Here is a 27,354-nt window from a genome sequence, read left to right as displayed (position 1 = left end):
TTTTGTGGAAAAAAACTGAGAAAAACTACTTTTTTCCTTCTGATCAGTAGAACCTTTGCCCAATTTAATCCCATTTCTCTAATTTGCAGACTAGGGAGCAGGCTGTTGTTAACCTTTAGGTTTATATAATAAAGAAAACAGTAATGCTGTAGAAAAAGGCCTGGTTGTTGGTTTAAATTCATGTTTTATACTTATTATCTGTGTGACCTTGAAGAAGTCACTTTACTTAACTTCTCTGGTTCTCATTTTCCTCATCTATAAAATTAGAAGTATAGACAAGGTAACTTTTAACGCCTTTCCTGGCTCTAAAACTTTTGATTATGTGCAGCAGTGGGAAAGAGCCTTGAGATTAGAGTTCACAGTGCCCAAATTCAAATCCTGTTCTGGCTAATTATTGTTATATGACTTTAGGGAAATAACGTAAAATCTCTGAGCCTCAGTTTCCTTATCTGTAAAATAAGAGTGTTGAACTAGGTGACCCCAAAGTCCCTTGTAATTCTGTCTAGATCAGAAGTCAGTAAACTATAGCCCATTCTGCCAGTTTTTTAAGTAGCTGTGTGCTAAGAATGGTTTAATGTATAAATATATATATATATATATTTTTAACTATTTTTATTTTTTTTAAATTAATCTAATTAATTAATTTAGACTATTTTCCTGTCCCCTTCCCTCCCCTCCCCTTCCCTCTCCTCCCTCCTGGAGCTATCAAGAAATTACACTGGATTTTATTTGTATTATTGATCAAAACCTATTTTCATATTACTATTTGCAATAGAGTGATCATTTAAAGTCAACATCCCCAATCATCATATCCCCATTGAACCACATGATCCATCATATGTTTTTTCTGCGTTTTTGCTCCCACAGTTCTTTCCCTGGATGTGGATAGCATCTTTCTCATAAGTCCCTCAGAATTGTCCTGGCTCACTTCATTGCTACTAATGGAGAAGTCCATTACCTTCAATTGTGCCACAATGTATCAGTCTCTGCGTACAATGTTCTCCTGGTTCTGCTCCTCTCACTCTGCATCACTTCCTGGAGGTTGTTCCAGTCCCCGTGGAATTCCTCCAGTTTATTATTCCTTTTAGCACAATAGTATTCCATCACCAACATATACCACAATTTGTTCAGCCATTCTCCAGTTGAAGGGCATCCTCTCAGCTTTTTATATTTTTAAGTAAAATTTGTTGTATTCAAAAACGTATCAACCATTCTTAGCATGTGTGCTGTTCAAAACCAGTCATGCTACTGTAGTTTGCCTACCCTTGATCAAGATCAGTGAGTCAGTGATCCCAGATGATCAGTAAGCTAAGACTTAGCCCCCATGTAGTAGAGTAGTTTTATAGTGGGTTCTAAGGAATGGGATAATTGTTCTAAATACACAATTTTCATGTTTTCTTGTGAGGCAGGCTCTTAATGAAGTAGAAGAAGGAGAAGGTGAAGAAACTATCAACAGTCAGTCAGAAGAAAGTGAGAATGAACTTGATAGCTCTCTGAACTTTCAATCTAATACAAGAACAGATAGGTAAGAGTATATGAAAAAAGTCTCTATGACTCTTTGCTTTTCAAAATGATTTTGCCTATCTCAGCCAAGGAATGCTTGTAGCTTAAGCTGATGTCCATATGTGGGAACAAGAGAGTGCTACAGCTGGAATGGGGTTACATCAGGGCTCCTGCTGTGGAGAAGCTGCTCCCTGGCCATGCAGAATGCTTCTGCCATGCTTGTAGCTCTCCACAGTTGTTCATGGTGGGGTGGGGGTCAGGGGGATGGGGGAAATTGTTAGATGGCTAGAGTCCCTGCCTCTTCTGGGCCGGTGTGTTGAGACCTGTCCTGGACTCCAGGAGATATCTTAAACTCAGTGTGTCCAAAACATGACTCATTGCTGTTCCCTCTAAATGCTCCTTCCCCTCCTACCTTCCCTAGTACCTAGGGGGCAAAACATCCTCTCAGGCTCAGAGCCTGGGAATTGTCCTAGATTCCTCACTGTCTCTTACTGCCCTTACCTAAGCTCTCCTTTTCTCCTTTTCCACATCTCTTGAATATACTCCCTTCTCTTTTCTGATGCTGCTGCCACCTTGGTGCAAGTCCTTATCACCTCATGCCTTGATTATTTCAAGAGTGGGTCTGACTTCTTCCCCCTCCAGTCTATACTCCACCCATCAAAGTGCTTTCCCAAAGCACAGAGGACTTTGTCATCCCCTACTACAGTAAACTTTGGTGGCTCCCTGTTGCCTTTGGGACCACATTCTAAGTCCTGTTCATATTCAGAGCCTTTCATAACTAGCCCCTTCCTACCTTTGCATACCTTCTTATACCTTACTCCCCAATTCATACTCTTGGATCCAGGAACACATTTCTCTTGGCTATCCCATGAACAAGATGCTCCATCTCTTGGTTGTGTAGACATTTTCTCTGGCTTTCCTTCAAGCCTGGAACTCTGCTGTCTCCTCTCTGACTATGGAACTTGCTGGATTCCTTTAAGTCCTGGATGGGATTTTACTACCTCCTATACTGTTTGCATGCTGTCTCCTCCATTAGATTTTAAGCTTCTTGAGGGCGGGACTATCTTTTGTTTTTTTCCATATCCCCAGTGTTCAGCACAGGAAGTGTTTAATAAATGCTTATTGAATGATTGATGTAATCAAAATTGGCCTTTTTACATCATATAATTGCTTCTATTTCTTGATAGGTTAAGAAATCATCTTGTACTCATAGTTGCGAAAGATGTATGATCTGTTTCTTTTCTCTTTTTGTTACAATCTTTAATATTCAAGTTGCATATCTATTTTGAATTTACTGTGGAATATGTAATGGAGTTTTCACTCACTTTAAATTTTGCAGTGTTGGCTTCAGACTTGGTATTTTTATTCTTTATAATTTAATTTTCTGTCTGAGAACACTTGTTTACTATAATATAATTCTTGGAGTTAATGTTAAAGGAATTCGTATAGACAAGAACATCTCTAAAATGAGTCTTTCTGATACTTCAGTAACTAAACTATCTTTGGGATCAAGGTCTAGAATAGACCAGGCCTAGTTCTGATTTCTGCCCTATTGGAAGATTCTTGAATAACAAACAGATTGTGTAATACTGCTGATTATGCTCTATAGGAAGTTTCTCTGGTGATTCTTGAATAACAAACAGATTGTATAATACTGTTGATTATTTAAAATCTACTCTATGGTTGTCAGCATCATTCTCTAATCATTTTTTCCTACTGGAAATGAAAAAATTGTTTTCTATTTGAATCAAAAGACAATCTGACTAGAAGACAGGAGACTTAGATTCAATTTAAGCAAGTCAGTTGTTGAGCTTCAATATCTTATTTATGCAATAAAAGGACTGATGTAGATGATTCTGAAAGTTCCTCTAGACTTGATCAAATTGAACGAGTTTAGTCAGACTTGTAGATGTTTTGTTGCCACTTAAAAATAACTTTTTACATATGAATAATTTGTCTGAAGGCTTCTTCAGCGTCTAAATGAAGAGAACTCTGAATTCATTTCTAAGTTATGTACAAGTATGCGGCAGAAAATTGCTACGTCACAAAAAATTACTCCACCATCAACTCCAACAGTCGCTATTCCATCATTGGAACATAGAGGTTAGTCCCAACAAAATATATTTCTTGATACTATTAATAGCTCACATTTATATAGTTCAGAATTTTCTTCACAACAATCCTGTGAAGAAGTATTATCTCCATTTTATAGGTGAGAAAACAGAATCTGAACAGAGAAGTTAAAAGGCTTGCTCAGGGTTACAGATCAGGGAGTTGAGGCTAGTCCTAAATCCATTTCTCCCCACTTCCATGATCCATCAAGAAAAGGGCCTACTATGTAATATTCTTTATAGAACAGGGCCATTGTGAAAGGAGGGAGTATCAATTGATTTGGGGCCATATTAGCCTAATTGGGTATGATACTGATTTTTTTGTTAATTTAATTAACTTTGTGTTTTGCTTACATGAGGTGAAGTTGTTTCCTTTCAACAGCTTTGAATGCTACTAATGCCGTCAAGAGGATCCAGTCAAGGCTTCCACCTGATGAACCTGCGGGGAATGTAAACTCACATTATGAGGTGGGACAAGTGCTGAATCCTAACTCAAGAAAACAGAAACAGCAATTAGCCAAAGGTTTGCTTTCCTTGTTTGTAAAGATGGATTATATGCTTAAATTGATAGAACTGTTTTGTTGTTGAATAGACTTTTCTTCCTGTAGCCATGTAGCAAGATACCAGGCTAAAATGAAGTTTATTGAAAAATGCCAGGAAATATCCTCCTCTATTCCAAGCATCTCTGTAGGGAACTGATTCTATTTTATTTACAGTAGGTGCTGTAGCCTACTCTTTCTGAATTATAAAAAGCAAACTATGTGTTTATTTTATCTTATTTTTTAAATGTTTTATTGATGTATTTTATTTTAAGATTATAAATATTTACTGATTACCTCCACTTCATGAGAGGCTTGTTTAAGGTCTCTTGTAACAAAGCAAAACAGTTACTATAGTGACCTCATCTGAAAGGGAATGCAGCACCCTCTCCCTCATTAACAAAATGTGTTTCTCCCACTTCCCATTCCATTGGGAAAAAAGAAAAGAAATTTCATGTAACAAATATGGATAGTCAAGAAAAACAAATTTTCTCATTGACTGTATACAAAAATATTTATGTCTCAGTTCTCAAAATTATTTATTCACATAACATACATGTTATAGAATAAATTGTTCTTCACTCTGCATCAGTTTGTATAATTTTTGCTATTTCATTGAAATCATCTGTTTCTTTCCTTTTTTTTTTTTAAAGAAAACCCTTACCTTCTGTCTTGGAACCCATACTGTGTATGGGCTCCAAGGCAGAAGAGCTGTAAAGGCTAGGTAATGGGGGTTAAGTGACTTGCCCAGGGTCACACAGCTGGGAAGTGTCTGAGGTCAAATTTGAACCTAGGACCTTCTATCTCTTGGCCTGACTCTCAATCCACTGATCCACTCAGCTGCTTCCTCATCTGTTTATTTCTTATAGCACAATAGTATTCCATCACATTCATATATCACAAGTTATTCAGCCATATTTTAGTTGATTGATATTCTTTTAATTTTTAGTTTTTTGCCACCACAAAATAATTGCTATAAATAATTTTGTATGTATGGGACCTTTTTTTAAATCTTTTTTTGGGGGGAGGGTAAAAGCCAGGTAGTGGTATAACTGGGTCAAAGGACAAAAATTATTTAATAACCTTTTGTTTAAAATTCCAAATTCTTTTCCCAAATGGTTGTATCTACATCATTGTGCTCTTTTTCCTACAGCTCCTCCAAAATTTGTCATTTTCTCGTTTTGTTATCTTTTGTCAATTGGATTGGTATGACATAGAATCTCAAAATTGCTTTATTTGAGTTTTTCTAATTAGTAGTTATATGTAGTAGTGTGTGTGTGTGTGTGTGTGTGTGTGTGTGTGTGTGTGTGTGTGTGTGTGTGTGTGTGTGTATGTGGGTATAGATAGCCTGGCTTTCTTCTTTTAAAGACTGATTGTTCTATTTTTAGATCAATTTAGATCTTCATTTTATCAATTGGAGAATGGCTGTTATCAACAAGTGATAAGAGATGAATGATTGAGGGCCAAGTAATCTGGAGTTAAACCTACCATAACAAACAGCTGTGGAGAGAAAGAGAACAAAATAGAGAATCTGGGTCATTTGGTCATCATTTACAAAAACTTCTTTAGTCATCAAAATAATGAAAAACTTCAAGAATTATTATGAAGGAAACTTTTCAAGAGATGTCTGTATTTTGGTTATAGCTAGACAATATTTTTTCAGCTGCTATTTTGAGATCCCAGCCCTGCCATGGAATGAATCCCAGACAAACTCAGTGGGCCCAATTTGTCTTTAGGTTCCTTCATATATCCTCACATCTTATAAATCTGAAATCAGTTCTATACACACACATATATATATTATATAGGCAATATATGTTTATATGTACATACATTTCTATAGGTTTTTCTAGCAGATTTTTGGATGCACTTTTGCCTGGCTTCAATTAAAAGATGTTTCTTTCTCTCTCTCAGTGAAGAAGAAATCAGATTTATCTGTTCCTTCCAAAGCGAAGAAAAATGTTTCTTTCAACAACATAACCACCTCAGATACATCAAGGGGTGATGGCTCCAGCCTGGATGTCCTGAAACACATGATACATGAAGTAGAACATGAAATGGAAGAGTATGAACGATGGACAGGGCGGGAAGTCAAGGGATGGAAAAACAGTCAAGGTCTGACTGGTTTTACTTTGTCCCTAGTGAGCTCTCTCTGTCGTCTGGTACGTTACCTTAAAGAGGTAAGAGAAAGCTCAGGCCTACGTGCATGTTTTAATTTCTACTTAACTTTGTTATAAGTGTGGGAATAGTCTGAATTACCAAACTAAATGCAATAAACAAATATATATGTTAATAATAAAAACAAAAGGATTCTATACTTTAAATATTATCTGTATTAAAATTTTAGCCTCAGATAGTTGTTCATTGGGTACCAAGTGAAAATCAATATGATAAGGAAATCCATACTAATTTTAATTTGAGTCTAAATAAAATGTAAGTAGGAAGATCATTCTATTTCAGATAAGATCAAAACACACATCAAACTCAAATATAAAGAATAACTAACTTATTTGCCATTTTGGATTATTTTACATTGTTTCTATAAGTTCACAGCTGAGAATTGAGCAGGTGAAATAAGATTAATTTCATTTGTTCCTCTTTGGTGATTGTATTAAAGGTATGGGAGATTCACCATTCAGCTATCTAACTTTCCTTATCACCATATTAGAAATGACAGGACTAAATACATTTTAGCACCCTGTTGCCTTTTGCTTCCTATTTCCATCTTCTTTAAGTTCAGGCAGTAGCTTACTTGTAACTATAGTAATTGCAAGTAGATAATACCTTTATTTTGGTTAGTATTATTGATTGTTAATAGATTCTGGTATGGCATCATTTTGATTTTAAAAGTAGTTATTTTTTGTTGTGAACATAGCATATAGAACAAATAAATTGGAAAACTTTTTCTTTTCATTTTTTTTAGTTCAGTTACATTATAAATGATTAACACATTCCTATTGAAGAATTAAATTATTTACAAAATTAAATTTTTGTTATAAACTTGATAGCTATCAACAAAAAAAACAAAATAAGCATACAAAATGTGGAGTTAGAATCCACATTAAGTCTTGTATTTAACAGGATTAACAAACAAGGGAAAATGCTTTTGCTTTTTGTCTTTCATGTCAGCCTTCATGTCAGAAGTTCTACATCTTCTGGCTTTGATTTTTTCCCATTTTTATAGAATTATAGTTAATTTGCATACAGTTTTATTTTTCTTTTTATGCCTCTTTATATTTTTAATATTTATCATTTTATGACAACTTATAAGAATCTGTTGTATTAGTACACTGTAATTTATTCAGCAGTTTCAGCTGTTGAATACAACTTTTTCTAATTTTTTGCTATTACGGATAGAACAACTATGAAATTTTTTAAACATATAAGTGGTTTTTTTTACACTTGGAAAAAATGTGAGAATTAAGTTCCAGCAATAGAATCACACTGAGTTAAAAGATGGGACCAATTTTATGACTGTTATTTATCCATTTAATCTTAAAAATGTTTAATAATCCAGGCTTTCATTAGTTATACTATTGGATATTCTGTTATTTTCTTACTAAATGTCATGATATTAACAATTGAAATCAGTCTTCAAATTGTGTATTTTAGAACAGGTTTGTGTTATCTAAAGTTCTGCCTCATGTAAAATTATTTAGAAAGTAGCTTTAAAGTTATAACATATTACTTAAATTTTGTGTATGAAAGCATGTATTACTTTTATGCTCCCCTTCCCCCTCTTCACTTTTTGCTTCTATTTCTCTTTTAACTATAGAAATGTGTTGCTTCTTTTTCAGAGTGAGATGCAGTTGCGTAAGGAAGTAGATACAAGGCAACGCCTGGAAGTGGTATTAGGTGATCATCGAGAATTGATTGATGCCCTGACTGCTGAAATTCTACTTCTCAGAGAGGAAAATACTGCTCTACAAGTACTTTAATGAGATTCCAAGCTTTTAATGTGTGACTATTTTGAAACCTACTTTAAAGATATAATAAGGATTCTAGTACACCTGTTGATGGTGTAATTTCAGTATTTGAAACTAGTTAAAATTATTTATCAGATATTTGTTGTCATTACTATTGACAGAATTTATTGAGTGAGTACCTGCTGTCTGTAGAGTAGTGTCCTACGCATGGGATGTAGAAAGAGTCTTAGAGGAGCAGCTAGGTAGCACAGTGATAGAGAGCTAGGCCTGCAGACAAGAGGTCCTGGGTTCAAATATGGCCTCATACACTTTTGGTGTGAGTTTGGGCAAGTCACTTAATCTCTGTTGTCTAACAGTTACTACTCTTCTGCCTTGGAACAAATACTTAATATTGATTTTAAGACAGAAGCTAAGAGTTCTTATTTTATTTTATATTTTATTATATTATTTAAAAAAAGTTCTTACCTTCCATCTTGGAATCAATACTGTGTATTGGTTCCAAGGCAGAAGAGTGGTAAAGGCTAGGCAATGGGGGTTAAGTCATTCTCCCAGGGTCACCCAGCTGGGAAGTATCTGAGGCCAGATTTGAACCCAGGACCTCTTGGATGTCTAAATAGATGTCTAAAACAGTTTGGAGTGACTTTTGCTAAATGCCAGTAGAGTAGTATAGACCTGAACAACTACTTGTTTACTGTTAAGGAATATGTCATAATCTTTAAGGGGCGTTTTGTAATTATTTTGTGTGTCCTTTATAATGGTGTGTCATGTATTTGTATGTCGTAGGTAACCTGGTACTTAACAATTTTTTAAATTGAGATAAACAGATTAAAAATTTTAGATTTCATATACTTATTGCACATATTATATTCAAGATTTGAATTTTTAGGAATGTTGTTTAGACATAAAATAAGATGTAGTGTTATGCAATGGTAAGAGCTTTAACTTGGGAGTCAGAGGACCTGAGTTCAGTTTGTTGGGAAATAGCTGTGTGATCTTGAGCAGGTCATTTACCTCCTTGGGCCTGAGTTACCTTACCTTTAAAATACGAGGTTTGGTCTCTTCTAGCTCCAAATCTATGAATTGGTGTGTATTTGTATTGTTAGTCTGTTTCTTTGATTAGTTTTTGCTGTTCAGTTGTGTTTGATTCTTCATGATACCATTTGGAGTTTTCTTGGAGTGTTTTTGTAACATTTTTTAGGTCTTTTTACAGATGAGGAAACTGAAGCAACAGATTTAAGTGATTTGCCTAGGGTCACATGACTAAGTGTCTGAGGTCTTATTTCAGCTCAGGGAGTTTAATCTTTCTGAGACCAGACTCATAACTCTATTCACTGTACCACCTAGTTACCCCCTGATTATGCATAAAAATATTGTAAAAAATAAAGGCAAACAATAGTATTTTCCACTTTAGTAGATGTCCTCAAAGACTGGCTGACCACCTATTAAGATGCAGTAGGCCTTCTGGTTCTTATCTGGCTTGGATTAAATGACTTCTGAGGCCTTACTTCAAGATTCTGTGATAATGTAGTTGTTCAGGAACTTAAAAGCTGTGATTACAGCATAGTTTGATGGAACCTTGTCTGGAGAATGTGAATTCATTTCTCGGTTTTTGGAAGAATTAGGTCTTTACAACTGGCAAAGAAAGAGTACTTGGAGAGGTATGAAGAAAAACTTAAAAGACCTTAAGATCAGAGTATTACATAAGCGAAATTTAGGAAGAGTATCAAGGCAGTCATTAATGTCAAAGGTAATGTTGAGGTTGGGAAGCACCTATTGCAAATTATTTCATTCACTTAAATTTGAGCTCATTTCTCTTTGCCATCACCAAATATAGAAGCCATGTGGTATAGTGGAAAGAATATGTATGTGATTTGGAGTCAGAAGACCTAGGTTTGAACTTTTCTATATAATTTTTTTCTGTAGAACTTTAATCTTTTTGTGCCTCATTTTTCTCATGTAAAATGATGAGTTTGGGCTCCAGAATTTCTAAAGCCTCTGCCAGATCTAGAACCCGAGAGTCTGTGATATGGAAAGCTTTTTTTCCCTTCAAGCTCTTCTTTTATTTATTTAATCTTCTGATTTTATTTTCATTGCTAATTTGTGCTTAATTTATGAAGTTGTTAAATAATAATTTAAATTTATTAAATTTAAAATTACTAAATTTTTACTATAATTTTAGGAGTATTTTTGAGGATATCTTGTACAAATTTTCTTGTCTCCCCTAATTGTAAGGATTCTTTGGGCATTTAAAATTGTTTTTTATTTTCTTTTGTGTATGTGTGTGTGTTTTGCCATTTTCTCTTTGGTGTCTTACTCTGTTGGTGGGGAGTAGGAAAGTAGTGCTTTAATATATTGGATCAGTTTCTAATTTCATTCAACTTGGGATGTAGGCCTTTGGGCCCATATTGCCTTATGGAAGTAGTTTATCAACCATGAAGAAAATAAATACTGTAACCGGAGACAACTAATTAGCATAGTAGATAGAGCACCATGCTGGGAGCTGGGGGGTCCTGGGTTCAAATTTGACCTCAGGCACTTCCTAGCTGTATATCCCTGGGCAAGTCACTTAACTCTGATTGCCTAGTCCTGCTGTCTTAGAATTATTACTAAAACAGAAAGGATTTTAAATATGTGTGTGTAAACATACACACATATAAATACATATACATACACACAAATTCACACACGTATTGGTAGATTCTGTTTGTCTTGAAATGTCATTCATAAAAACTTAGGGAGTTCAGTAGCAGTATGGTAGATTATAAAATTCTGAAGGCAAGGACCATGTTTTCCCTAATATCTAGCATAGTGCTTTGCACATAGTAGACCCTCAATAATCATGTGTTGAATATAACAGAGAATTATTTTAAACTTGTTAGTCTAGAATAAAATTATTCTAAACATCCTAGAATACTTTAAATTATGAGTTGGATTGTTTCCTTTTAGTACACATATTTTTTCTCCTTTTTATAATTTAAGTGTGTCGACTTTAGGAATATGTCTTATTTTGATTTTTTTCCCTTTATCTTCTGTAGGCAAAATTGCAGCAATACATGTTAACAACTGATGAGCAACTAATTTCACTTACACATGCCATTAAAAGCATTCCTGTAGTAGGACCTAACAGAGAAGAAAGCCCATCATCTGAAAGGGGAGTTGCAATCAGAAGCATTGCCAATAGTCAAGGTATATATGTGATAATGTTGAATCATGTGAAATTCTCTTTAGGTATTACTGGATCTCAGGAATTAATTTTTTTTCCAAACCATCAAATGTGACTGCAAAGTAATGATATTGATTTTTATGTGTGGCTTGTAAAATCCTTCTCATTACTTTGTAGGTATCCTTCAATATTCATCACGATCATCATGTAAACCTTGAGAACTTATTGTGTAGTGATGAATATGATCTCCCTGAAATGCCAAACAAGGTTTGCCTATAGTCTCCTGGATAGCTGCTCACAGCACTTTCCTTTCCCACCGTCTTTCTAGGACTAGACCTTTGAGTTAGAAGCTGGAGCCTTGATAGTTGATGCTGAGAAATGGAGAACATCCTGTATTAGGGCACGGTGAGAGACTGTGGTTGTTTGGCATTTCAAGGAGATGTGCTTAAATTTATGTGGAGTGTGCCCTTTAGTGATGTGATTCCTAATTTATATGTACTTATCTTAGTTTCTTTTTTTTTCCTTCTGCAGAGGCTCCAGTTGTAAATGATAATGCCTCTGTTCCATTGATGTTCAGAAGGGAAATGACTGAATTCCCCCAGGAAGAATTACCTGTTAAACTAACTCAGTTGCCAAATTCCACAGATGATGTGGGCCTTGCCAACACTTTACCAGCCCATATGTTTGAGCCAGCTGTTATGCTAACACCTCCCAGGCAAAAAAACAATGCAGAGTTTCTTCCATTGCAGGAAGGTAGGAAAGCTTCTTGTCTAATTCTAATTGTGTTAAAGCCATAGTGCTAGGTACAGGAAGTACAAACATAAAATTAAGTAATCCCTGACCTAAAGGAGTTTACATTCTACTTGGGGGAATACATGTACATAAATGGTAAGTACGAGGCATTTGAGGACAAAGATAGTGCTAATTACTAGGGGAGAATAGGGGGAAACATGAAGGGCTTCTTGTAGGAGGCTGCACCTGAACTTACTCATGAAGGAAATAGGACTATAAGATGCAGAACATATTCTAGGTTTACCATATTCTTTGTGATATTGAGAATGCCAGGTGCTGGTAACAGCATACTGGATATGAAAAAGAGTAATAAGAAATGAGGCCAGTTAGGTAGGTTGGAAGGGAAAGGGAATCCCAGATTAAAGAGTTAGTATTTTAATTTAAAGGTAATAGAGAGTTCTTGGAGGTTTTTGAGCAGATAAGACAAACCAATAAGCACACACTTGTGTCTTAGGAAGATCATTTTGGTATATTTTTGGAAGAGTGATTGGTGAAGGGGGAGGCTGAAAAGGAGATCACGAAGAAAGTGGTGAGAGCCTGAACTAAGGTAGTGGTAGGCATGTAAGGAAATAAAATGGGATGGATTCAAGGAAATAGAATCAACAAAACTTGGCAATTGGATAAGGAGGGTAAAGGATAAGGAAGAGTCAGCAGTGACTTAAAAGATTTGAACTTGGTTGGCTGGAATAAAGGTAATGTAATGTTGTGAATGAGAGATGGGAAAAGCCTGCAGCACCAAGGACTGCAGAACTGTCAGTCAAGGAGGGCATTCTAAAATAGAATTGTGACTGGGGAAGGACAGTTGAAGAAGGAGAGCCAAACTGAAGAAACTTTGTCTCTTGCCCTTGGGACAGAAAGGAGGAAGGACAGAAAAGTCCTGCTCTTTGGTTTCTCCCTATAATATTCAAGTGACTGAATCTTCAAACCTGTGGGCCAATTTCCCAAAATTTAGGCTCTATTCCACCATCCTCAAACTTAGTAATTATTTTAGGATTAGGGAAACCTCAAACCCTCTCGCCCCTCAACTCCCCTACTTCCCCCTTCTCCCAAATAAATCCCTTTGTTTAAAGTTATTAAAGAAAGAGTTATCTGTCTGTTATATTAAGATAACTCACTCAAAGCAAATTTCCAGTGATACCAACTGTAGAACTAATTTGATGGGGGAAGGGAGGAGGGAAGCAGGAGAGGGATGAGGAAGAGAGAAGGAGGAGGAGGGAAGGAAGGGAGGAAGTAGACAGATCTGATCTTTTAATTCATCATCTCCCTCTCAGAGTAATTCCTTAATACAATTTGGCACCCTGAACAGACTGTATCCATACCTTATAGACAGGAAGCCAGAAGAGAAAAGACAAAATGTTCAAACAGATAGTATGTGGGATGATGATGCTAGCCATAATTGCAGGCTATTGGGTATATAACATATTATATAGTACTATGACCACTATAGTATTAGAGACTAAGGGGGTACATAACAAATACTACCACATTTGTAATGTACATACCATTTAAAAAAAGATACTATCCTATGGCAAGTACTCACTCAGGCTTACAATACAGATTCTCACATACATGAAGAACATTTACAAGTTTTTAGTACCAAGGACAGCAGCACAACTCATGGTAGTGGACAGAAACTTGGAAGATTTTGTCAAGAACATTTGTGAGGAAATTTTTAAAGAAAAAGGGTTTAGATCAGATCAAAGATAAGGGAAATGGACAGGCTGACAATGTAACTAAAGATAAGGAAAAGAAGGCCAAGAAAAACAAGTCGGGTGCACAGGGAAATGACAAGGATAAAGACACTGGCACAAAGATGCTAAGAAATTTGAAAAAAGCTAACTATTGATTTTACTTTCATTAAGCCTCTGACTTCAGGGGCAAATGAATGAAGAAATGGCATGTGAGAATTAATGACTTTTTTCTGGCAGTTTGGTTATGAAAATAAGAAGAAAAAGAGAATGAGACAATCTTTAGATGATAATGAAATTTTATTGTTATGCATCCTACATATAGGAGTTATTTTAGTTTGTATACTAAATCTAGAATAAAGCTTCATTTTCTAATATAAAACCTTCCTCAGAGATTTTAAAAACTGAAGATATAAATGAGGATACTCAATAAAAATAAAATTCAATAAAATCTTGTGTCAAACTTAATTGGAATCTGTGATTATTTAGTGACTGAAGTTTACTTTTGCTTAGCTAACCTTATTTTCATAGATATAGGAGAAAATGTTAAAAAGTACTTTATAGAGGAAACATTTTTCAAAGCTTTCTTAGATTTTTCTAAAACGATTCTTACAATGTTTTAATTAAGAAAGCAAATATCTTTATATAGATATTTTGTTAGCCTACTTTAAATTATTTTACATCCTTGAAAGTTGTAAAATTGTATTTCCTTAAAAGTATTCACTAGTTTTATTTCCATCTTTCTCCTATTATTCAAAGAATGCCAAGTATTAGGCTGTCTTAGGGAGATAGAAAGTTCAGTAGGACTTGATCCAACTCTTATGAAGTTTACAATTTAGTTGGAAAAGCTTTAGTATATACAACATGTTATTTGATCCAGCAATATCACTACTAAGTTTGTATTCCAAAGAGATTTAAAAAAATGGGAAAGGTTCTATTTGTGCAAAAATATTTATAGCTGTACTTTTTGTGGTGGCAAAAAATTGGAAAATGAGGGGATGCCCCTCAATTGGGAAATGAATGAACAAATTGTGGTATATGATGATTACCATTGTGCTATAAGGAATGATGAACTGCTTGATTTCTATGAGAATTGGAAAGACCTACATGAACTGATGCGCAATGAAATAAGTAGAACCAGGAGAACATCATACACAGAAACTGTAACATTGTGGAACAATCAAATGTGATTGACTTTACTACTAAAATTAATGCAATTATCTAGAACTCTGAGAGTAGAAATCCAGAAGAAAACATATGGTTTATCACTTGTTTATATGGGTATATGATTTGGGGTTTTGGTTTTAAAATTCTTTTAAAAAATGAATGATATGGAAATAGGTATTCAGTGATAATATACATATAACCCAGTGAAATTGCTTGTCCACTCCAGAAGGTGGGGAGGGGAGAGAGACAACAAGAATCATGTAACCATGGAAAAAATTAAAAATAAAATTAAAAGAGATATCACATAGCTTTCTAGCTCTGTGACAATTTCATGGATTTGCTAATATATAATAATAATAAACTTAATTTGTCATTTCTTTATTCCTATCTGTAGCATTGAGGAGAACAGTTCAAACACGTCCTGCTCCACGTTTTCTTCCAAGTGTAGAAATAACTGAGAAGGAACAAAATTGGGAAAAGAAGAATTCACCTAATCCTGTAGAAATTCCAAACTCAAATGAGGAAAACCGTCTCTTCACCCAGAGGTGGAGAGTTTCTCATATGGATGAAGATTTAGAGAATAAAACCCAGCCTTTATTTGCCAGTGTACCACCGACCCAGTGTCCCCCTCCCCATTTTCAGCACTTGGGGAATCATACTTTTCCAGAAGAACCTCCAGTACTTGGAGATGGACAGCAACTTAGAACAGATCAGCCTTTTCTGCAAAGTAAAGATCTGATGGCTCGAATTGCTGAGTTAACATTGCAGAATTCTGCTATTAAAGCACATCTGAACAGTTTCATAGGACCCTCAGGGGAACAAGGGGATGGACCCCAGGACCCAGCCAAGCTAGAAAATGAAAATGACATGACAGCAGTAAGTACCAATCACGGAATGCTTAGTTAGCTATATGAATTCAGGTTTTATTGAATTACTTTAGTATAGAAATGAATTTATTTCATTAAAAAACATTTTTAACTCTTACCTTCTATCTTAGAATCAATACTAAATTGATTCCATGGCAGAAGAGTGGTAACCAATAGGCAATTGGGGTTAAGCAACTTGCTTGGGGTCACAGAGCTGGGAAGTGTTTGAGGTCAGATTTGAACCCAGGTCTTCTCATCTCTAGGCTTGACTGTCAATCCACTAGGCCATCTACCTGCCCTTTGTGACTAGAACTTTTTAACACTCCTTTAATTGGTTGCATAATTTGTGTGGTTATCATTTCATTTTAACTGACATTAGTATTTCCTTTGAATTACATTTAAAAGAATGTTATATGTATGTAGACTTTAACTTATGCACAACTTATTTTCCAATATTTTAATTATAGTTTGCTATTTGTATATTGGAAAGTTGCCATTCCATACAAACCATTATAAAAAGTGGTTAGGTTACTAGTTTAGCCCATAAAAGCCTATTAACCTCCACTCTGTAACTGCCCTATAAACTTTATATATTTTTTTCTATGGGAAAAGGCATTCTGAACTCTATTTTGAGGACATCAGAAGCAGATCTTCACCCCTACCAGTCATAGATAGGATTCTGTCTTTTTCCCTTTCACTCCAGTCTAACAATTTAAAGACTAAATCAGGGATTGAAAAACTTTGGTTTGTACATGTCTTGTTAAGGGATCAGCTTTGGATCACTGCCAAATTCCAAAGGTAGATGTTTTAGCCATGGAAGGGCAAAGAATGGTTAGATGATGAGGGCTTAATGTTGGCTGTTCAGGCATTGCTTCTGACAGAGCTCTAGACAGGATAGATTTCGATAACGGCTCTAGAAATAGAAGAGACATGAGAGCAGATTTTTTTTTCAATCCCTCATTTTACAGATGAAGATACAGAGACTCAGAAAGGTAAATGACTTGCCCAATATTCCCTTTAATCGCTGGAATTTTACCTTATGTCCAGTGTAGCTGGGAAGCAACCTTTTTATAGACTGTAAATAAATGGATATAAAATTGTTGACAATTTGCCTAGTGCCATAATCTCCAAAGATGGAACTTGGTACTTGTATCTCATTTCTCCCTGTGCTACTGCCTTTGGTCCATTTCTGAATCTTCCAGAGACTGTGACTCTGTAGGAGGAAATAATAACCTGGCCCAGAAATCCTTATATTTCCAGCTGTTCCCATACCACACAAATGGCACAAAATCTCTGGACTGTTTTTCAAGCCTTCAAGTTTGCCTAACCTAGGACATATAGCAAGTCCCTTGTCACCCATACTGTTTAAATTAGCTAGGGAGAGATTGCATCTAGGGAACAACTGAATCTTTATGGTGAGTTGCTGAGCTCTCATCCATAATATGTTTGTGTACCGACACACTTTCCCCATAGCCGTTAAGGGATTGGTGCCGACCCAGCTCTATTTTTGTTAAATCAACATAGTTGTTCTCTCTAGGTCTGTTGTTAGTAAGAAGTTCTGGAGAGGCTATGGTGAACAGCAGAAACCTTGGCAGCCTCATACCCCATAAGGAGAGAAGCTAAATTGGATGGACCTGTTGCTGCCAGTACATATTTCAAGTCCCATAGAAATGCATTCAGAGGAAAAAGGGCTCGTGCAGTGCCAACACTAGAAGAAGTAATATTCCATTGCTTCAGGCAAATGTTTCTCATTGCAGATATGAAATTCTGTTCTATTTGGCCACACAGGTTTATAGAGAGATCTGGTTGCGTGTATTTAGTAAATAGTACTTAGACTGAAATGAGCTGTTATATATAAAATGCCAAAAGAGTAATTGGGTTTTGGAATTCTTATTTTTCTTTAAGACTTTTCCAGCAGTGCAACCACAAACACCAAACAGCATGGAAGAACGAATAGCAGAACTGAACCGCCAGAGCGTGGAGGCTCGTGGAAAACTTCTGCAGTTAATAGAACAACAAAAACTTGTCGGTTTGAATACTTCCTCTCAATCAAGTCCCCCTGGTCATTCACCTCTGAGAGCATGGACTGGTGGGTATTGTGTTTTAAAAAGCTAGGGAAAAGAACAATAGATTATCATGAACACTAAGCTATAATTTATGGAGGAAAAAAGATAGAAACTTTAGGCAAACATTGCACATTATATGGAATGTAGCTCTGAAGACGAAAATTTTCCTTTGTCCTTTCCTCCATACAACCTCCATTACAGATATAATGGCCATATCAGTAGAATTGTTTTGATCTCTAGCACCACTACTTGGTAGACTCCAAAAAAGATGTTTTTGACAAGTGAATAAAGGGAAGTGAAAATACTTCTGTCTTTTCATCCGGCAGTTGTTTTAGAAAATATTTGACATTTGACTAAGCAGTGATTCAGTTCATTTAAAATATTTTTTGTTTTTAATAGATGTAACACAAAATTACCATTAATAAACAAATTAATTTGGCAATTGTTACATGAAATTACATTTGTATTTTTTGTTTTAATATGCATATATTGTTGTATGTTTTTATGCAAATTGCTAAGTAGTACAAATATTTCCAAGACATGGTTTTACTTTTTAGAAATTTATAGTCCACTTCAATAAACAAAAGTAAATTTTTTAAATTTAATAGTAATATCTCATGCTAATTATAAGTGTAGAAATTACAATAAGGAAATTCAATGCAGGTAGGAACATATAGCATGTGTGTACATGTAAATGTATAAATGTATGTATACTTGATATATATGTGTGTATATGCATATATATGAATATTAAATGTTATATATTCTTTTAGGACTTATAACTTTATAATTTATAATTGTATTTAAAATTATGTAATCTAATTTATACCATATGTATGTGCATGAATATATTTTTAGGATACATATATTAGAGGTATCTGTGTAGAAGGTATGGTTTGAACTGGACATAGAAATATGAAAAGGACATGGATTGGTAATGAAAAGAACAATATTTTAGGCATGGAGAACAACAATATCATTAAAGATGCTGAGGCAGCAGTGATCAAACCTATCAAAATGAACCAGATTCTGTGTAGCGGTATATAAGTTTAAATAGGTATGGTGGGAATAGTTTATGAGCCTCTTGAAAGCCAAGTAGAAAAGAATAGATTTGTTACACAGTAGATAATAGGAAGTTATTGAATTTTTGAACAAAGGATTTAACATGAAAAAAGTAGTATTTTAGGAAAACCAGTGTGTTGGTCATGTTTCCTTTCATGTGAATCTTTTATGATTTGGCAGAGGCTAGAGGCAAAGACTCAGCTTGTTGTAGATCTGGGAGCCAATATTAAGATAGTTACTGTGAGGAAGAAGAAGAAAAGGATGTGACTTAGTGACAAGACTCGACTTTAGGCATGAAGGAAAGAGTTGATGATTAATGGTTTTTCACCTAGAAAACTGGAAGTTTTCATTGAAGAAATGTGGTAGTTGGGTATGGAAAATGAGGATTTTTGGGGGGGTGGAAGGTGGGAGCTAGGATAGGAAAGAGGATGAGGAATGAATTTAATTTTGGACATATTGAATTTCAATAGAAGATAGACCACCTAAATTAACAGAGTATCCCTTGCTGCCAGTATTTAATGTCCCAGGACATCTATGTTTACTCTAAATAAATAAATAAATAAATAAATAAATAAATAAATAAATCTAAAAAATGTTTATTCTAAATGCTTCAGCTTATAGAGGATTTTTGTCAGTCTGGATGCTCCATTCACTGATGCAGATCACAGCTCTTGTCTATTTTAGTACCCAAATAAAATGCTTATTACTCTGTAGTCAGCTTGTTGAGGAGCATTAGTTATATTTGTCCTTGAACTTATTTATTTTTTCTTTTTTATTAAACACTTATCTTCTGTTCTAGAATTGATATGAGTATTGATTCCAAGATAAAAGAGCAAAAGGGGCTGCTGGGCAATTGGGGTTTTTTGGATTACAGACCATAAGTGTTAAAAAATTGTTAAAAAAACAAAAACAAATTGAACAGCCAAAAAAATGGATAATCTGTAGGTTGTAGCAAGACACAAACAAAACTGAATGGTCATTTCTTTAAACAGAGGTTTAATGTAACTAAAATTTTATTTCCTAGAAGGTGGAAAAAGGACAATTGAGATGTCCGTTCCAGGGGCAGAAACTACAGAGAACTTGAATGGCAGTGCTGTTTCTTCTGCTAGTGGAATAAATGCAAGAAGGTGGGATTATTGTAAATAAATATTTATTAAACACCAAAAATATAAGAGGCACTTTGTACAACTCTTTATGATAAGATGTTTGCACTCTGATTTAATTGTAGTTGGCGGAATGGAATTGGTGGGGGGGGGGGTCGTTACTTGGATAAAGAGAAGAAAAGGGGTCAACAAACCACAATTGAGTATGAAAGGACTTGGGGATCAAGAAGCTCCAGAGAAAAGTGGAATTGAAGGAGATTTCAATCCCCCCACCCCACTTTTTTTTTAATGGAGCTGATGTTTTATTGATTGGAAGGAGATTTTCTCTCTCTTTCTCTCCCACTCCCTCCTTCCTCCCTCCCTCCCTCCTTCCTCCCTCCCTCCCTCCCTCCCTCCCTCCCTCCCTCCCTCCCTCCCTCCCTCCCTCCCTCCTTCCTTCCTTCCTTCCTTCCTTCCTTCCTTCCTTCCTTCCTTCCTTCCTTCCTTCCTTCCTTCCTTCCTTCCTTCCTTCCTTCCTTCCTTCCTTCCTTCCTTCCTTCCTTCCTTCCTTCCTTCCTTCCTTCCTTCCTTCCTTCCTTCCTTCCTTCCTTCCTTCCTTCCTTCCTTCCTTCCTTCCTTCCTTCCTTCCTTCCTTCCTTCCTTCCTTCCTTCCTTCCTTCCTTCCTTCCTTCCTTCCTTCCCTCCCTCCCTCCCTCCCTCCTTCCTTCCTTCCTTCCTCCCTCCCTCCCTCCCTCCCTCCCTTCCCCCTCCCTCCCTTCCCCCTTCCTCCCTCCCTCCTCTCTCACTCCATTTCCACACAAGAGTAGTTTCTCCCTCTCCTTCCCTCTCTTCTCTCCTCTCTCTCTCACACACAGACACACAAATACTTTAAAGGACTTGAGATTATATGAGTCATCTTTTTCTTCTCAAACAACAAAAGGTTTAAATGCAAATATATTGCTTGAAGGAAATTTATAAAAATTAAAAACCATAAAGAATGTGTACAGAATTTGAATAAATTCTTTTTATAATAATCATTAATTTACCTGTAGTTTAAAAACAAATTAAAAAAATACATTTAATTCAATTTTCATTACCCAAGACTTTGATTATGGCATATGAAATTTCCCAGGACACCCTGACACTAAAATTTGTGTGTTTTCTTTGGGATTTCTGCCTTTAATGACTGGAGGTTTATTTTTTTTTAAAAGAAATTACATAATAGTAGTTTTAGTGCAATTTTTATTTGATTAATGTCTTATTTATCCCGTTAAGCTTACTCATGATTTTTCATTTTCATATGCAAGTTTTGAATTGGTTTGGATGTTACTGTCATAAGAAACCCAAGAGAATTCAGTTTTCCAAGCCTGAAGATTTATGTGAAAAATTATTGTCAAGTAATTGTTGTGGCTTATGAAATCAGTTTCTTTTTATTACTTTATGCTTATATCATACTTGGAGACCCAAGGTTGGCATACTCATAGAACCATGTGAAGTGCATTGTTTTTTCTCCCTTAAATGGATCATTTTCTATGTGAAATAGTCTTTGAGAAAAATCATCCAATATAAAAATGTCACAATAATATTTAGTTATAAAACTGTGAAACTGTTCCATTTACAGGACCTTAGAGAGGAAGAATAGTAGTACTATTGTTGATCTTTGTGTTTAGGGCAGAGTTTTCTAAGAAATCTATCAGGATTTTCATACTAAGAATAAGGAATTTATTGTTTCTCTCAGAATAAAGCAAAACTTTTTTTATTCCAAGGCATTATTAGATCTCTCAGTATAATTCTATTTATTATAATTATTAATAGTTATTAGTTTTACATTCATTCACTTTTTTTAGTGTTCATAATTACAAAGGACTTCTATGCCTTGTCTCCTTTGACATTAGCAACAGTTGTTCAGAATAACAGATATATGGTTTTAATTAGTAAATATTTGCTGACTGAACAAATGCTTGTTATAGGAAGGTTCTATAATTCCTGAATTAAAACACAAAGTTCTTAATATTTTAAACTTCATGTAGATAAAAGCAGAGGATGTTAAAGGAATATTGGAACTATATTAAGTATTCCCAAAATAAAGGAAAATCTTATTATTTACTCTTTCGTAAACATTAAAATGCCCCAGGATTGAGAAATTGCCATGTTTTCTGAAAAATCTATTCAAAATGGAGAGAAAGAGCATTGGCCTCTAGGAGTCAGAAGACCTGAATTTAGATTCTAATTCTCCTACCAGCTAGCCATGTGACTAGGCAAATCACTGAACCTTTCTAGGCTTTAGTTTCTTCTTTTATAAAAGCAGAGACTTGGACTAGATCTTTAAGATCTCTCTTCAGCATTAGTAAGTTATAAGTTAGGATTAGGAAGAATTAAAAAGCAATTAGGAATACATCATATTCTTTAACTTAGAAAGACTTCATCGGGCATGGGAACCTAATTTATTACATATCTTCATGATGAAATATAAGGGACTTAGGAAAATTTGTGGTGCTTTTTTATATTTGATATACACATATAAACACATACATACATATATATGCATGTGCTTATACAAGATATATAGATGTCGTATCACTTATCTCCTATATCACTTGCATCTCATACTACGGTCTGGATAGCAAGGTGTGGTAGAAAAGCACTATATTTGGAGTCAGAGGACCTGTTGGACCTTTCTCCCTTACTAGAATGCCGTTTTTTCTCCTTTCAAGATCTAGGCCAAATGCCATCTCGTTCATTAGGCTTTCTTGGGTTGCCCCAACTTTAGGGTATTCCTTCTTTGAATTCCTTTAGTATTTATTGCCTGTACCTTTCTTTGCACTTAGCATGTGTATTTTGTATTGTAATAGATTTTTTCATATGTAAGTCTCATTTAATTTAGCTAGATTGAAAGGTATTCAATGACCACATTGTGGCTCATGCCCCTTTGTACTTCCACCTTCTTGCATATGGAAGTCTTTTGGAAAAGGTTTATTGGTGTTTTCATAGTCTATATACCCTTGAGTTGATTGATAAACCTACTCCAGACTCCAGTGCAGATCACAGTTTGTATCTTGGTTACATGAAATTAAAAGGCACTCTTGTGTATGGATAGAAAACTACATGACCCTCAAGCCAATCTTTGTACCTTTAGTGGTTTCTTTCTGAGGTTATCTCCAATTTATCTTGTATGTATCTTCATACAGTAATTTGTAAGTTATCTTTTCCATTATACTCTATGTTCTTTGAGAGCAGGAATCCCCCTCCCCCTTTCTTTATATTGTTAACACTTTTCAAAGTGCCTCATGCACAATTAGATTCTTTTTTTTTTTTTAAAGCCCTTACCTTCCATCTTGGAGCCAATAAAGGCAGAAGAGTGGTAAGGGCTAGGCAATGGGGGTCAAGTGACTTGCCCAGGGTCACACAGCTGGGAAGTGTCTGAGGCCAGATTTGAACCTAGGACCTCCCATCTCTAGGCCTGGCTCTCAATCCACTGAGCTACCCAGCTCATCTCTAGGCCTGGCTCTCAATCCACTGAGCTACCCAGCTGCCCCCTACAGTTAGATTCTTAATGAATACTTCTTGACTGAACCTTAGAATACATTCTAGTCCAGTGTTGGTGAATGTTTTCAAGCTCATGTGCTCAAACTGCAACTTCAAGCTGCCTGTGAGCCCCCTTCCCCAAATTACCCCAGACGGTGGAGGAAGGAAGTGTTTTCTTTGGACAGCTGGGTGGAGAGGTGGGGCATGCAAAAAAATGTCCTTGGATGCTAGGAAGAGGGGGAACGGAGCAACTTCCCTTGTACTGCCCTGGCATGCAGGTCAATACTTTGCCAAGGCTGGTCTAGTCTGTCCTCTGAAACATTCTGGCTGTGTGGCTTTGGGCAGATTATTTAACCTCTTAGTGCCTTAGGCAACTCTCTGAGACTGAAGTTGTGCTGTTGAAAGTTGGTAGAGGGGGATTCCTCCCTAAAAGCTGAAGAAATCACAGATCTAAGGGGGGATAAAAATACCTTTTACAGACAAAAATAAATGAGGATAAATTTAGAGGAGAAATGGTAGAATAGGGGTGATTCTCCAGAATCACTGTAGCCATTTTCTACAATTTAAACAACTGAACTACTTGCAGTTAAAATTTCATTGTGATCTTTTTGCCAGGTTCCAGCATTTTAATAATTTTGCACAAGTTTCAAGTGTTGAATGTGACAGCTTTCTCTTTTTTCCTTCTTTATGACTAGATCTTCAGGTGCCACCAGTAATTCCTGCTCCCCATTAAATACCACTTCAGGGAGTGGAAGATTTACACCTCTCAATCAGAGGGCAAAGGTACATGAGGAAAAGTGACTGCAATGCTTTGCCATTCCTAGAAATACTTTAAACTTACAGATTTGTAATGTGGGTTGGAATGTGGAAGGGGCAGGGATTGGTGGGAGAAAGGGAATTATTTTTCTCTTGGAACTTTGATTCCTAGTCTTGAATAGACATCCTCCAGGTTAAAAGATGCTCTTCATTGGAAAGTTGGTGATGATTTTTTTTTGTCCATGACAACTCATGAAGATTATTTACTAATATCTCTTGTAACACACTTTTGTGTCAAAAGTGTAATTTATGTGGTAGTGAGGCAAATTGAGGAGGAACTTTGTAAGTTGTAAGATTTTTTAAAAAAGTGACAATTCTAAAAACATTTTTTGGGGGGTAATTATGGTCTAGAGGATGGATGTTTTTTAAGTGTTTTTCATGTGTCTAGTTTTGCTATAGGAACACAGAAGTTTATTATTTTGTAATATTTGTAAAAGCTTCTCTTCTTACCAACTTTTCAGTGTCAGTGAAACATTTTTATCTCTCTCGGTCCTTTCTGAGAAAGAATCTAAAGGAATTTTCTTACCTCCTGCCTCTGACACATCATGCCTGGTCAAATCACTCAACCTTTTCATGCCCCAGGCAGTTTGATCCTCTTAGGTTTGACCTGGCAGAGAAAGTTTTGTCCCTGGAAATTCCGTGTACTGAAATGCCCATAATGAAATCATAGGTGCAACCAAAAGAGAAGCCATACAAAAATCCAGTAGGTGTCTTCATAAATGTCATATGCTCAAGCCCCTTAGTTGCTTCATAGTTCTGAGATTGGCTTTTATTTTTCTTATGCTAGCAAAATGTTATGGCTGTCTTGTAGCATTTATCCCTATTTCTTGTACTTGGAGAACATTGCTTCTTTTTAGTTTGTATCTGAGATATGGTTACACAGATTAATTAGTCTTTAGAAACAAAAAACATCCTCAAGATTCCTAAGTGAGGAGGTTTTCTATTCCTTCTCTAGAATCTTTTATTTGACAAACCCTTTCTTAGTGGAGAATGAAGGTTTGGGGCAGTAGCGATTGCAGCTAAAATTTGATTCACTGATAATATATGATAACTTGCTTATTCTCACCTCTGAAAGCTGAGTGGTCTCCTGTATTATAAGATTCTTCAGATAATTTATCTAAATCTTCTCTGCCTCTGTATTCAACAGGTTGAAAAGCAAAGAGAAGAAGGCTGGTTTGCTCTTTCTACACATGTGACATAAGTGAAGTTGTTTTTACAGATCTTGTTTTATTTTTAAGTATTTTCTTCATGAACTTCCACTTCCCGGCCCTTGCCTTTTCGTGTTGTTCCTTTAGCACACAGAAACCTATGCTTTGGTTCTTCTGGTAGACAGAAGTAAAATATTTATTATATCACTGCATTTATTTTGAATGTTGACCTTTTTGAAAGAATACCCATTTAAGAGACAGCCCTTTTGACCAGAAATTTGACAATTGAGGAATTACAGTATCACATTACTTTGAGCAACCAAGTTGAGGACATCAGAAGCCTTTTACGTTTTTCACTATTTGATTAAAAAACAACTGTATGACATTTATACCTGCAACAGTTGAATTCCTATTTCTGGCACATAATATATGTCGCCTTTGACATCTTTTAATTTTTTTTTCCATAAAGAGCAGAATTGCTATGAGTCAATCTCTGTAATAAAAGTTTTCTCTCCTTGTGAGCACAATTACTAACTTAGGAAAAAATTGTTAATACCTTCTTGGTTTCAGACTTACTGCTATGGAAGTCATTGCTTTCCCCACCTTTTTTGAGCATGTTGTTTATAGAGTTATTTTTAAAATGGATATGTGAGTATGTATGTGTTTGTTCAGTAGATGAGAATAGTTGTATATATTATAGAATATGCTTATATGTTTTTAAAAATGTAAACTTTTGTCTATACTGGTGGGCAATGAATTTCAAATAAAAAATCATAGTAATTTGCATCGTACATTTTCATGTTAAATATTCTAATAACATTTATGTCAATAAGTTATCTAGTGTCTTAGAGAATAATAATGAGTTAATTCTAGATCTGGTAGCTGAAAAGGGATTATGATTTAAAAGTGACTTCTTGATGTTATCTTGAATGGGGCCATTATGGGACATTAAGCAAATTCATAATATAAGTATGTTTACAGTTTCCCAGATATGTTGGACATTGAGTTTTCTTAACACTTGCTTTTTGAAATATTCCTGCTTTTTATCTTTGTCATTGACCAATTCAGTCTGTATTTGCTTGAAACTTTTATTTGTTGAGCTCATGCTCAGGCATAGAAATGGAAATTATTTCCTCAAGAAATATTGAATATATTTCCATGAAACCGTTTGTATAATTTGCTTGTCCTACATCCTTATTCACTCTTTTGTTTTAACTGACACTGCACTGTGTATAATTGGTACCTTAATAAATGTTATCCCAATCTGAGTCATAAACCTTTTTAGTCTCATCCCTTTTTTGTGCTTTTGAAGAACCACACAATTTGCCTTGGTCTATGAATTCCTTCTCTCATTCTGCTTTTCATTTAACATTTTGCCCGGTGGTCCATTGCCTCATTTTAGTTTCTAGTCCCTCTGAGCCCAGGATTTGACAATAGCTACCAGCCCCACTATTTTACCCAGTTAATAGTGGCTTATGGATTTTAGCACCTATCCTGTTCATATCACTTCCCTCCTGACAAATTACAAAAGTAAAATTCACAAATCCTTGAGAATGAGAGATGATATGACATACTGCATTGAGCCAACCTCAAGTCTCAAAAGATATGGATTAAAGTTTTACCTCTGATAACATTTTGGCTCTGTGGCCTTGGGCAAATGACTTTGTGTCACAGTGCTTTATCTAGGAGAGATGATAAATTAGAGAGAATGTACAAACCTATACGAATAGAGGCAGTTTCTTCATCTAGGCCTTCTCTGTACCAATGTAATCACTGGATTAGGACTAGTCCTCATAATAACAAGCAATGGATGAGATAAGAAAAGATAGTGGCATTTCATCTCTTCATTTTGAGATTTATCCATGTGTTAGCAGGTTGCCTGCTATTTGATCTATTACAA

At 35.4% G+C, this 27,354-nt stretch overlaps 1 protein-coding gene across 13 annotated transcripts in view; it reads left to right on the top strand.

Moving 5' to 3' along the window:
* The window catches only part of SPICE1 (spindle and centriole associated protein 1), a 72,403-nt gene extending 45,673 nt beyond the window's left edge, over positions 1–26,730 (top strand). For 12 of the 13 annotated variants that reach the window (XM_007493693.3, XM_056793479.1, XM_007493698.3 and 9 more), the window contains 12 exons: positions 1,410–1,525; positions 3,467–3,606; positions 3,997–4,137; positions 6,068–6,333; positions 7,951–8,082; positions 11,115–11,265; positions 11,774–11,995; positions 15,284–15,765; positions 17,661–17,844; positions 19,908–20,010; positions 24,186–24,273; positions 25,454–26,730. In XM_007493693.3, coding sequence (XP_007493755.1) covers positions 1,410–1,525; positions 3,467–3,606; positions 3,997–4,137; positions 6,068–6,333; positions 7,951–8,082; positions 11,115–11,265; positions 11,774–11,995; positions 15,284–15,765; positions 17,661–17,844; positions 19,908–20,010; positions 24,186–24,273; positions 25,454–25,507 — 2,079 coding nt within the window. In that variant the 3' untranslated portion in view covers positions 25,508–26,730. The remainder of the gene's footprint in view (positions 1–1,409; positions 1,526–3,466; positions 3,607–3,996; positions 4,138–6,067; positions 6,334–7,950; positions 8,083–11,114; positions 11,266–11,773; positions 11,996–15,283; positions 15,766–17,660; positions 17,845–19,907; positions 20,011–24,185; positions 24,274–25,453) is intronic. The other variant, XM_007493697.3, reaches the window with a different exon arrangement.
* The last annotated feature ends 624 nt before the right edge of the window (positions 26,731–27,354 follow it).

The sequence above is a fragment of the Monodelphis domestica genome, chromosome 4 (assembly GCF_027887165.1).
Source record: "Monodelphis domestica isolate mMonDom1 chromosome 4, mMonDom1.pri, whole genome shotgun sequence".
NCBI classification, from domain to species: domain Eukaryota; kingdom Metazoa; phylum Chordata; class Mammalia; order Didelphimorphia; family Didelphidae; genus Monodelphis; species Monodelphis domestica.
The sequence above is the reverse complement of the archived record's forward strand: the minus strand, read 5'-3'. Positions and strand labels throughout refer to the sequence as shown.